The sequence below is a fragment of the Astatotilapia calliptera genome, chromosome 7 (assembly GCF_900246225.1).
Source record: "Astatotilapia calliptera chromosome 7, fAstCal1.2, whole genome shotgun sequence".
NCBI classification, from domain to species: Eukaryota; Metazoa; Chordata; class Actinopteri; order Cichliformes; family Cichlidae; genus Astatotilapia; species Astatotilapia calliptera.
This window is the reverse complement of record NC_039308.1, coordinates 22,990,517-23,003,227: the sequence shown is the minus strand read 5'-3', so window position 1 is coordinate 23,003,227 and position 12,711 is coordinate 22,990,517. Positions and strand designations below refer to the sequence as shown.

General features: G+C 43.9%; 2 protein-coding genes across 3 annotated transcripts; one reads left to right on the top strand and one right to left on the bottom strand.

Annotated features, from left to right (window-relative positions):
• Positions 1-258: 258 nt before the first annotated feature.
• Positions 259-1,808, top strand: m17 (IL-6 subfamily cytokine M17). The gene is made up of 3 exons (XM_026173873.1): positions 259-478; positions 835-983; positions 1,097-1,808. The coding sequence occupies exons 1-3, from the start codon at positions 424-426 to the stop codon at positions 1,556-1,558; spliced, it is 666 nt and encodes a 221-aa protein (XP_026029658.1). The 5' UTR covers positions 259-423; the 3' UTR covers positions 1,559-1,808.
• A 2,095-nt stretch (positions 1,809-3,903) lies between these two features.
• Positions 3,904-8,866, bottom strand: tescb (tescalcin b). Of its 2 annotated transcripts, XM_026173875.1 has the most exons (9): positions 8,757-8,866; positions 8,577-8,672; positions 7,872-7,941; positions 7,666-7,746; positions 7,366-7,505; positions 7,211-7,272; positions 6,848-6,955; positions 6,724-6,771; positions 3,904-4,460 (listed from the first exon to the last, which is right to left on the bottom strand). In XM_026173875.1, exons 2-9 carry the CDS (start codon positions 8,638-8,640, stop codon positions 4,383-4,385), a joined length of 651 nt encoding a protein of 216 aa, XP_026029660.1. In that variant the 5' UTR covers positions 8,641-8,672; positions 8,757-8,866; the 3' UTR covers positions 3,904-4,382. The 2 variants fall into 2 exon arrangements, with proteins under 2 accessions (XP_026029660.1, XP_026029659.1); XM_026173874.1 differs by having other exon boundaries at positions 8,577-8,866.
• Positions 8,867-12,711: the final 3,845 nt, after the last annotated feature.

The following is a 12,711-nucleotide window of genomic DNA, read 5'->3' as shown; positions in this document are numbered from 1 at the left end:
TGACCTCAGTCCTGATATGATTTTCATTCATGTATGACACTGTTTTTTAAATTCTGCAGGTTACTCTTTCAGTTTTCTTGAAATGTATAAATATAAGTGTTTATTTTCCATGCACAAAAAAGGAAGTCCTATTTTAAATGCCACAACCCTATGTCCATACATGTCCTAACGAGCAGACAATGCCCCAACATGCCTATTAAGGGAGCAGGCATTTAGATACATTGCCCACTTTGCTTGTTATAGGCGTAAAAAAAAAAAAAAATGCACATGTGAACGAAAGGAGGAAATTCTGGGAAATTTGGTTGCCTCACAAGTGCACGTCATTTCCTCCTCTGACAAATGTGCGGTTTCTGTCTTTAAAAAGTTTTAAAGCAGTGTGATTATGACAAGTCCGCACAATTTGCTTGTGATACCGAGAGGAGAATGAATGGTCATGTAAAGAATATGCATTTTCAGCAGTTCATGGAAACAGCAGCAAGTAAGTTTTATAGTTTTTTGTCTCCTTTTTGTGCTTTAAATATAAAGCACTGAACACTTTTGCATCTTTTTTTGCCAATAGGGATGTGGTTATTTTTAGCGATTTACAGCTGTTGTGAAACTAAGAGCAGTTTGCCGTTTTCTGCGTCAGTAAAGGAAATTACAATGCTTATTAGTTTCTTAACATAATGCTACATAAAGTATTGGAAATGGCACCGTAAGCTTTTACTTGCCACATATTTGGTGTACAAAAAAAATAAAAAAATAAATCTCTTTTTTGGTTTTTATGCAAAGATCCCCTTAAACCCACCAATGTGATGAAGGATAACCATAACTGACTAGCTCATTTCTCCTCAGCATTACTGTCTCTCTTGCTGCTTATGACTGTTGATTCAACAAAAACTGTGGCATTAAGCACGAATCAGCAGTGTGGGAATCTCCTGCAGCAGACTTTGAAGATCACCAGAATTGTACACAAGGAATCTGGTGACCTAATCAAGACATATGTGAGTAGACTACAGGCACAAAACTGCTCTACTTTACCAGTATACTGGCAGATATGCTTGTGCACTTATAAGCTATGTAGGCTGATTCCTTTCCTTTTCCCCCTTGTTTGCAGAAAGCCGCTCAAGGGGAAATGTCAGAGCTCTTCTGCAAGGTGTCGGTGAACGACATCCCTGATCCCAACATCTCTGGGCTGGATCCCCCAGCAAGGATAGCAAGCATCTACACGCATCTCCAAGCTTTCCTCCCACATTTTAAACGTGTATACAAGCAGCAGACAGACTTACAATCGCCTGGCAGCCCTCTCCTGAAAGAGCTCACCAGAGTCTGGGGTCGCACTGAGAGTCTGGCCAGTTTCATGAACACATTTTATCAGAGCCTCTTCCCAAACCTGCCCATACCTGAGCCGGCAGGGGGGCCGACAACACTACCACCAGCTCAGAACGTCTTCCAGCAGAAGGTGTACGGCTGCGTGGTCCTGAAGACCTACAAGGATTTCATGTCAAACGTTTCCAAAGAACTGAGGAATCTAAAAAGCAAAGTGTGCACGAAGAGGACACCAATCAATGCATTCTGAAGATGACCAGAAGGTGGCCTTACACAGTCAGTTTCCTGAGAAAAACAAATGTAAGTGTAAAAGTGGCTGGAGTGTCAATGCAAGCTTATTTATGGTATTTAATATTTATTTTCTTTTGTGTTAATTGTCATGCTGTTAAGGAAATGTTATGTCCATGCAATATGTATTTAATTTGCAAAATGCCATTGGGAAAATCCTGTGTTGATGATGTAAACTTATTTGCGCTACACACAACAATTAAAAGAATACTTTGCATCTGTACTATGTGGTCAGCATCCATTTAATCATTTTTGTCAGAGACCATCTGAAAAAAAAGCATGGAGTTTAATACAATACTGGTGCCTACTTCATGGCAACAATCTAAGATAAAGTGATGTTTCTACAATAATAATTCTTCTTCCTTTGCTTCTGACAAGTTAAGATGGAAACAAAAAACATTGCAGCTTGTGATCTGCACAGAATCAGTCCATCCAGAGGGGTTAAAAGAAAATCAGGAAGCTGCTGAGACGCTGACTGCGTGATATCAACTCTGAATGACGCATGTGTTCAAAAGAAGGCTGCATCAGATAGGAAAGATTTCATGAAACTGGCGGGCTGTCTGGCTAGTCACAAGGTGTGGGTGTGTGTGGTTCAGATAATAGTTGTGCACTACATTAATAGTGTGTGCTGTGTATCCTTGTGTGCCTTAAAAATAAGAAACTGCAGCTACAAAAAGGAAATGTGTAAGTATACACCCTTTGTAAACCCCCCCCCCAAAAAAAAAACCAAAAAAAAAAAACCCCACCACACAGATAATGAACAGGTTCTCCAGAGATGTCACCTCTGTACACAGTGACAATAAGGATATATGCTGGAGTGAAGTAATTCTTAGCTAAACTTTCCTCAGGTCACAAGCTGTCGGGAAACTGGAAGTAGAAGGGGGATTCACTCTGGGTCATGAATCAAGTTCCCTCTTATAACTCTGGCTTATTTAAGGCACAAACACAGAGGGTACCTCAGGGCAACAGTCATTCTCCAGTCTACATTGTAGTCAAGTTGTTCCGAAAATATCTCTTGAATCCCCCGATTAACCCACGACTACTGCCTACTGGGTGGAAATCAGTAGTGTCTGTTATTTCACTGACACACAGGTCATGCTCAGCAGACATGGTGACGACAATGTGGGACCACTAAAACACTGACGCCTTCTTAAATTAGACGTCACCAAACAGAAGCGACAAGTATCATCACAAGTGCAGCTTTGTGAAGTTAAAGGCCAAAGTTGCACAGTGACATATGCTTCTGTGGCAGATCGGTGAATCTACACGAGTAATGATAAAGTTTTATTATCTGAAGCATCTTCTATAGATGAAGACACAAGTTACCACAAGAGAAGCAGGTGCACGGCCATGATCATTTTATATGCTTTGACATGGTTTGACCTGTGGGGGGCAGTATGGACCAGGGGTTCAAGTCATTTAAAGTCATGATGCACCACTGCAAAAAACATTTCTAAGACTAACATCCATTCATGTTAACAAACTAGGGTTGTTGTTTTTTAAAGGTATTTCAGTTATTTTTCACATTTTAAGCCCTTTTGGTGTTGTGACAGTAGAGCTACAGACACATGGGGAGAAAACAGGATGAGAAAAATCAAAAGAGGTCATTTTTCAGCCACACTTAAAATAGGGATACCTTGGTTATTGTATGTGGTTTATACTGTAAACACTCAGCCACCAGGAAAAATCTGACTTCCTATTTTATGCGTTCCACTTTCCTAAGTTGCCAGCTATTTTTTTTAAAGTCTTGCTTTCTAGGATTGCAAACGTAAGATTTTATTCCCCGATTTTAAGTTCCTCGTTAATGAGTAAAGCTGTAAAATGATGCTTTTGTACATCAGAACGTCACAGTCTCACACGAAGCCCGTTAGCTTACAGACACCAAACAAGGTTTCTCTTTGATCTCTGACTAACCTTGTGTTGTGACGTCTTTTCATCATTAAAGAGAAGTTGCCAAGTATAAGTATCGGAAGGAAATTCTATACCACAGACAAAGCAATTAATGAAAACCATTTCTATGAGTCATCCATTCTCAGGGTACGTTGACTTTTCTGAGAAATCCTGTGATCACTTTAGTTCCAACATTTAATGTAACCAGACTGTTTCCCTCTACAGCCAGTTACCATAAAAGGGAGTAATTACCTCTGCATGACGAAGCAGAATTGACATGAAAAGGGGTTTGACTTAAATGAAATTCACATCATGAATTTCTTCTTAAATGTTAAACCGATTCTGCCGTGAAGCATTTATTCATGCAGAACAGCACTCCCATTTCCTGTTATCAAGTATCCACATCATGAGCTGAAGTCAGGACAGTTTCATCGGGTCATTTATTGTGCAAGTACAACATGAAGAGCATGCACCAAGAAGGTTCATGTTTGTGACATTAATAAAAGGCTGTTGTCTTAATAGAGACATATCCAGATACATTTAAAGACAGATCTTTATATCCCTGACTACTGAGACTTATTGATTTATGGCAATAACATTTTTAGATGTTTATCAAGCATCCATACTTGCATGCATAGAGTCATATTGTTGGTTAGCTAGCACTGGATATTTGATTAATATTGCTTTGTCCAACTGCTAGAAGTGCGTAGTAATTATCTCAAGTATTGCTAACAGTCAGATTACTTCAAATACATCCAGCATGTGTATATATATAGTCTTAGGATTTGCATAGTTATTCAAACATGAATAAGGCTTATATTCAGTGCGAGCAATAAACTTAAACAGACAATACAGTGAAAACGTCATTTTGCACCTCATGGTTCAGCATACCGACCTCACTTACACAAAGTTGTCGTGTCCATATTCAAAAAGCGAATGATCATTCTCGATTCAATTTCAAATCTTTCCAGCAACTGCAAAACACAGATTTACATTCAAACCTCAGTTATTTAGTACCAGTTTCCAATTTAAATGCAAACTGATCAGTTAAAAGAAAGTTAAAGCGTACACATATACTCATCAGCCACTTTTTTAAGGCACACCTGATCAAATGCTCGTAATAACTATGGCAGCACCTCGGTGCTTTTAGGCATGTAGATATGGTCTACAGATTGCATGGGTTCACCAAAAACCAGACAAAGGACTGGAAAAGCGTCGCCCGGTCTGATAAGCCTAGATTTTGTCCATGACATTTAGATGGTGAGGTCAAAATTTGGTATCAATAACATGAAGTGCCTCGTACCGACAGCTCAAGCCTCTGATGGTGGAATAATGTTGTTGTGGGTATTTTCTTGGCACATTTTGGTTCCCTTCATCGCAGCTGAGTAACATTTAAGCACCACAGAGCCCCTGAGTATTGTTGCTGACCATATCTACCACGGTGTACCCATCTTTCAGTTCTTTTCAGACTGGTTTCCTGAACGTGACAATAAGTTCACTGTACTCAGATGGCCTGTACAAAGAGTTAAGGCCATCCTTAAGGCAAACCAAACAGAAAACTAGCAAAGTGTACCTAACAAAGTGACCAACGAGTGCATATTGTTTAATAATGTGCATTACAGTGGGGCAAAAAAGTATTTAGTCAGCCACCGATTGTGCAAGTTCCCCCACCTAAAATGATGACAGAGGTCAGTAATTTGCACCAGAGGTACACTTCAACTGTGAGAGACAGAATGTGAAAAAAATAATCCATGAATCCTCATGGTAGGATTTGTAAAGAATTTATTCGTAAATCAGGGTGGAAAATAAGTATTTGGTCAATAACAAAAATACAACTGAATACTTTGTAACATAACCTTTGTTGGCAATAACAGAGGTCAAACGTTTACTATAGGTCTTTACCAGGTTTGCACACACAGTAGCTGGTATTTTGGCCCATTCCTCCATGCAGATCTTCTCGAGAGCAGTGATGTTTTGGGGCTGTCGCCGAGCAACACGGACTTTCAACTCCCGCCACAGATTTTCTATGGGGTTGAGGTCTGGAGACTGGCTAGGCCACTCCAGGACTTTCAAATGCTTCTTACGGAGCCACTCCTTTGTTGCCCGGGCGGTGTGTTTTGGATCATTGTCATGTTGGAAGACCCAGCCTCGTTTCATCTTCAAAGTTCTCACTGATGGAAGGAGGTTTTGGCTCAAAATCTCACGATACATGGCCCCATTCATTCTGTCCTTAACACGGATCAGTCGTCCTGTCCCCTTGGCAGAAAAACAGCCCCATAGCATGATGTTTCCACCCCCATGCTTCACAGTAGGTATGGTGTTCTTGGGATGCAACTCAGTATTCTTCTTCCTCCAAACACGACGAGTTGAGTTTATACCAAAAAGTTCTACTTTGGTTTCATCTGACCACATGACATTCTCCCAATCCTCTGCTGTATCATCCATGTGCTCTCTGGCAAACTTCAGACGGGCCTGGACATGCACTGGCTTCAGCAGCGGAACACGTCTGGCACTGCGGGATTTGATTCCCTGCCGTTGTAGTGTGTTACTGATGGTGACCTTTGTTACTTTGGTCCCAGCTCTCTGCAGGTCATTCACCAGGTCCCCCCGTGTGGTTCTGGGATCTTTGCTCACCGTTCTCATGATCATTTTGACCCCACGGGATGAAATCTTGCGTGGAGCCCCAGATCGAGGGAGATTATCAGTGGTCTTGTATGTCTTCCATTTTCTGATGATTGCTCCCACAGTTGATTTTTTCACACCAAGCTGCTTGCCTATTGTAGATTCACTCTTCCCAGTCTGGTGCAGGTCTACAATACTTTTCCTGGTGTCCTTCGAAAGCTCTTTGGTCTTGGCCATGGCGGAGTTTGGAGTCTGACTGTTTGAGGCTGTGGACAGGTGTCTTTTATACAGATGATGAGTTCAAACAGGTGCCATTCATACAGGTAACGAGTGGGGGACAGAAAAGCTTCTTACAGAAGACGTTACAGGTCTGTGAGAGCCAGAGATTTTCCTTGTTTGAGGTGACCAAATACTTATTTTCCACCCTGATTTACGAATTAATTCTTTACAAATCCTATTATGTGAATTCATGGATTTTTTTTTCACATTCTGTCTCTCACAGTTGAAGTGTACCTCTGGTGCAAATTACTGACCTCTGTCATCATTTTAAGTGGGGGAACTTGCACAATCAGTGGCTGACTAAATACTTTTTTGCCCCACTGTATGTGTACAAACCTTGAGGAAGTGCTCAAATGTGATGCCCTCATAGAATTCATCAGGCTCCTGTGTGCCAGAAAGTGAAGTTGTTGACTTTATCCAGACACCTTAATGTTATCTTGAGATGCTTTAGCTTACATACCATGTGACCCACTGAAATACTGGCCACCTCCAACATGGCTGCATCAGCAATGCATTTGGCTGTTTCCTTCTCCAGTGTCCCACTCCGAGATAACAGCTCCTCCACCACCTGAACAGACGTGAACAACAGCTGAAGTAAGATATCACTTCTGTAATGCTGTAATCGCATCATCCTGTCTGTTACTGGCAGCCAATCAGTTGCGTTGGAGGAAATTGAGCTAATAACCCCAGCACTAGAGTTACATGTAAAACACAAAGATAATTTACTTTTACAGTCAGTATTTTTAAACAGCTTAAAAACTCAGTTGAGAATGATCATAAACTTAAGGTGACTGTGCACGATCATTTCTTCCCCCGAGCTTACATGTCTGTATTCCTCTAGAGTTATTATCCCATCGTTGTCTGTATCGTGCATGTTGAATAAAACTGCAGAAAAACAAACAAACGCAGGTTTGACTTTGTGTCATCTTCAGGTAAAAGTCAAGCAGTCGAGTTCATGCGATCTATACTGAGACGTACATCTCAGTTTCTCTCTCCTGGTCTTTCCACGCTGCTCTTCTGTCATGTGCGCCGATGGCGGCCTAAAATGGGACATGACCACCACGAACTCTTCAAAGCCAATCTCCTGAACTTTTCCCTCGCCATTCTGATGGAAGTTTCTGAAGAAAACAGCAAATCAGATGCTCTCAAATGCACTGACAACAACTGATACATTAAATCTACAATTTCTTCCATCATTTTTCATCCTAAATGTAAGAATTGTTTATGATTTTGAAAAATACAAGTAAAATGATTAAAAGCAATGGTTAATTACTGTACCTTCTGTCAAAAAACGCCTCTATGATCTGTGCGCGGATGGGATTGAACGCTAGGTCGTCGATTTCATTGAAATGATCTCTCCTGAGGGTTTAAAATAGACTTTCAGGAGTAGCTCATTCATAAGAGACACAACCGTAGAATCCTGTAGAGCAGGTTTCCCGCTCCAAAGAATATTTGTTTCAAGAACAAATGAAATATCAGCTTACCGTAGAGTCTCTTCATTGTGACTCAGCTGCTTAAATCTTTTATGCAGAACTCCAATCTGTTCAAATGAAACTGAGAAATAAGACGGAAACTTTAGGACAAACTACCTGTAAAGATTGCACACCAAGATTAAGTTCCACTAAAATGCCAGTTCAGCTGTCCACTTTCAGCTTTCAAAGCAGCTAATTTGGATATTCACGTTTCATGTAAAACAGTTTGGTTTGCCTCTCATCTCTCACACTCACCTGTTTAGAACATACAGGTGAAACCATAAGGTCATTTAGGAAAGTAGAAAACTGGAGTTTCAGCTTTTGGGTGTTTACTGTAAATGGCTGCTGTCAAAGCTTTCAATAGAGTCCGATCTATTATTAACAACACCTCTCTTTGCAAACCGGGTAAAGTTCCACTTCCATTCACTTGCACTTTAAATTATTCATCTGTAATGCACCACAACTACTGGTTTATCTTATACACAGTGATGACTAACAGGTAACTGAATGGAAACACCAAATGTTGAGCATTACGTTGACATGGACGTATTTCCGCTTTAAGACTGCCTTAAAGTAAGAATGAATTAAAATGTTATTTCCGCCGCAGTGAGTTCCTGTTTTTGTTTTGCATTTTTTACGCAGGCTGATTCTACACGTCTGATTGAAAATGAAGCATTTTCAAGTAATGCAAACAACAGCCCGGTGATGACTACTCACAGCCCGTCTTTTCCGCCAGATCACTATATTCTGGCCGTCCAGGTGAGGACTGTAGTGCACCCATTGCTCCAAAAAAGATCTTCCCTGGTCAGCCCGCTTTTAAAGGGAGCACAGAGGAGTCTCACATGAACTCAGAGTGATTCAAAGCGGATTTCGTGCTTCCAGATGATCCATATCCACCTGTGTGTTTCTGTGACAGAGCCTGCTCATCTGACGGTTCTTTTCCCCCTGCGTGCTCGCCAAGCAGGTTTCATCCTCTGCAAACAGCGCATGCCACTTCCGCAACGATCGTCTCGATGACGACACACTCTTAGGAACAACAGGGTGCACTTTAAATGACCAGTTTTACATATTCAGAGGCCGCGTGTGAGGGTTTGCCATGAAGTGCAGAATAAGAAAAAATAGACAAGTAGCCTTCACATACTGTAGCGATTTTTTAAATATATTTCCAGACAGGCTTTCTTTACTTTTGAATACTACTGTACATCTGCCCTTTGCACAGGTGGATGGATCCACATGTATAAACCCACCTGTTGCAACCAGAGCAGCCCTCAGAACATAGTTGCACACCCAGCCTTATTTTAAATATTTCCATAATCATGAGCATAACATTTATTGTGTTAAACTACCAGCAACATCCCACTTTAGGAACCTGAGTTAATCAGCTCTAGAGAGTGTCATGGTCCGGGTGTGTGCCAGTGTGTCTCCCTCCGAGCCGGCGTCTCCACCCCTGGGAGGGGCCTCAGTGTTTTTGCTGATCGTTGACATCTGTGGGTAATTAGCCGGGGGACTCATAAGGCCAGCGTTCTCAATCTCTCTTCGCCAGATTCTCTGCTAAACATCAGTCAGTGCAGGCCACCATCATAATTTCCTTACGTGTTTTTTTGTGAATCACCTTTGCTTCACTGTATGTTTGTTTTTTGTGCGCCTCCCTTTTTCAGCTACACCTAACTGTTAAACCCCTGGCGAAGAGCTTCTACTTGGATGCTGGACTTTCTGGCAGTCCCTCAGGCTACCACCAAAACTACCTACCTGCCTCTCTGCCTCCACGCCAGGAGTTTTTGGATTTACACACCCGGATTACTCCCCCTCCATGTCATCTCCGACCTCCGTTGGCAAGTACACAGTACGAAGGAGGATTTTGAGCCAAACAACATATTCATATGCCTCCTTATCTATGTTTTGAACATTTGCATTCTGTTACAGTGACCCCGACCTTTTCCTGGACCTTTTGTGACTTGCTTTCCAGTCCAATCCCCGGACCCGGACCAGATCATTATTTAGTTAACGTCTACGCTCACCTTTTGTTTATGAATATTTTGTGTGCACATTAAACATTATTCTTAAAATATATTTACGAGCTGTTCGGCGTCTTGCGTTTGAGTCCTGTCACTCGTCTGAAACGGTCCCGGCCGTAACAGTAGAATCTGGCCAGCAGTTATGGACTCAGCAGACGCGGAACGGTCAGCCATTCAGAGGCAGGGGGCGATATTAGGAAGTCATGAACAATCTATTCAGTTCCTGTTAGCCCAGCAGCAGACTCTTAGAGATGGTCAAAGTAAAATACTGGAGACCCTCCAGGCTCTACAAACTGATATTTCTACTGCTGCTGGTTCCGCCTCGGGCCCCGCGGGCCAAGACTCCGGTACACCAGCTCCTCTGCCTCAACCTGTTGCCGTTGCATCTCCACCTACATCAGCTTTCCGTGATGCTACGTCCCCGGAGCCCGAACCATTCTCAGGGGATCCAGGGAGTTGTAGCGGGTTTTTGCTTCAGGTTGACCTTGTTTTCGGTCGTTCTCCGCGCACATTTGTTGCGGATTCTAATAAGATATCTTATTTGGTGGGTAAACTGCGTAATCGTGCACTTAAATGGGCGGAGGCGTATCTATCGAAGAATCCTTTGTTAACCTGTTCTTATGAGGTGTTTTTGGGGGAATTCCAGAAAACGTTTGCGCACCCCATTTCTGAGGGTAGTTCTGCGCAGAGGCTGCTGGATCTTCGCCAGGGCCGTCAGAGGGTTGCTGATTTTTTGATTGATTTTCGTACTGCTGCCGCCGAAACCGGTTGGCCTGACGACGCTCTGCGTGGGGTGTTTTTCCGGGCATTGAACGAGGGTATGAAAGACCAGCTTGCCTCCCGTGATGAGCCAAAATCTTTTGAGGAACTGGCGTCCCTCTCCCTTCGCATTGACAACAGGTTGCGTGACAGGGAGAGGGACAGGAACTACAAATCCCAGCGCCGTTTACCGCGCTCGTTTCCGGGTACGTCACCGTCGCCGCCTCCGACTGTGGACTCGCATGAGTTTGTCGCCTCGGCTTACGTCACTGATCCCGAGCCGGAGCCTATGCAGATTGGCCGGTCACGGTTGACACCGGAGGAGAGGGAGCGGCGGCGTCGGGCTCATGCCTGTTTTTACTGTGGCTCGCTGGAACACTTGATTGCTGCATGCCCGAAGGAGGGAAAAGGTGTCGCCCGCCGGTAGAATCGGGGATACGGGTGGGCGGTTCGAATTCTGGTCAGAAACCCCGTTTACAACTCCCTGTCACCTTGGAGATGCTACAGAGTACTCATTCGTGCACAGCCTTATTAGATTCTGGTTCTGAACAGAATTTAATCAGTCTCGATCTCGCTGAACGATTAGGCGTTCCGCTCGTGCGCCTTGAGCCGCCCATTCCAGTTAGAGCGATTAATAACCAGGTTTTCACTAGAATTTCTTTTCGCACTGGTCCAGTGTCACTGTGCACTTCGGGGAATCATAGGGAAAAACTCACCTTTTTTGTCCTCGATTCACCTGATACTCCGCTCACTTTGGGTTATCCCTGGCTGTGCTTACACAATCCGCACTTGGATTGGGAGGGGCAAAGGGTTGTCAGCTGGAGCCCTTTTTGCCACTCCAATTGTCTGACTTCCGCCCGTTTTCCCGGCCCGGGGGAGGCTACGGGGACTGACGAATATGTCCCCGATCTCTCAGGGGTGCCGCCTGAGTATCATGATTTGCGGGAGGTATTCAGTAAGATCAAAGCGCAGTCCCTACCGCCCCATCGCCCTTATGACTGTGCGATTGATTTGCTCCCCGGAGCGTCCCTGCCCAAGAGCCGGTTATATAGTATCTCTAGGCCTGAACGTGCTGCGATGGAGGAGTATATTAGGGATTCATTAGCGGCTGGGTTAATCCGTCCGTCTTCGTCCCCCGTGGCGGCGGGGTTTTTTTTTGTAGACAAGAAGGATGGGTCTCTTCGGCCGTGTATTGATTTCAGGGGCTTGAATGACGTCACTGTTAAAAATAAGTATCCCTTGCCACTCATTAGCTCCGCTGTTGAATCGCTACAGGGTGCCACGGTGTTCACTAAGTTAGATCTTCGCAATGCTTATCATTTGGTGCGAGTCCGTCAGGGAGACGAGTGGAAGACCGCGTTTAACACCCCCCTGGGTCATTTCGAGTATCTCGTTATGCCTTTCGGTTTAACGAACGCTCCAGCGGTGTTTCAGGCCCTAATAAATGACGTCCTGCGGGATTTCCTCGACCGTTTTGTGTTCGTCTATTTAGATGACATTCTTATTTTTTCTAAGTCTTTGGCTGAGCATCATTCACATGTCCGTGCTGTCCTTCAACGCCTCTTGGAAAACAGACTGTATGCCAAGGCTGAGAAATGTGAGTTTCATTTGACATCGGTCTCTTTCCTGGGATACATCTTGGCAGGGGGGCAGGTGAAGACGGATCCGGCTAAGGTGAAGGCGGTCACTGACTGGCCTGTGCCTTCTACTCGCAAGCAACTCCAGGGGTTTTTGGGATTTGCGAATTTCTATCGTCGGTTTATAAGGAACTACAGTCTAGTGGCGGCTCCGCTTACACGCCTTACCTCTACGAAGCTTCCGTTCGGCTGGTCCGCCGAAGCTGACAGCGCATTCACGGAGCTGAAACATCTGTTTTCTACTGCGCCCATCCTCACTCAACCCGATCCGTCTAAGGCTTTTATTGTGGAGGTGGATGCTTCTGATGTGGGGGTGGGGGCTGTGCTTTCACAACGTGCCGGCCCCTCCTCTAAGCTGCGGCCGTGCGCCTTTTTCTCTCGGCGGCTTTCACCAGCGGAACGGAACTATGATGTGGGGGACCGGGAGCTGCTTGCCGTTAA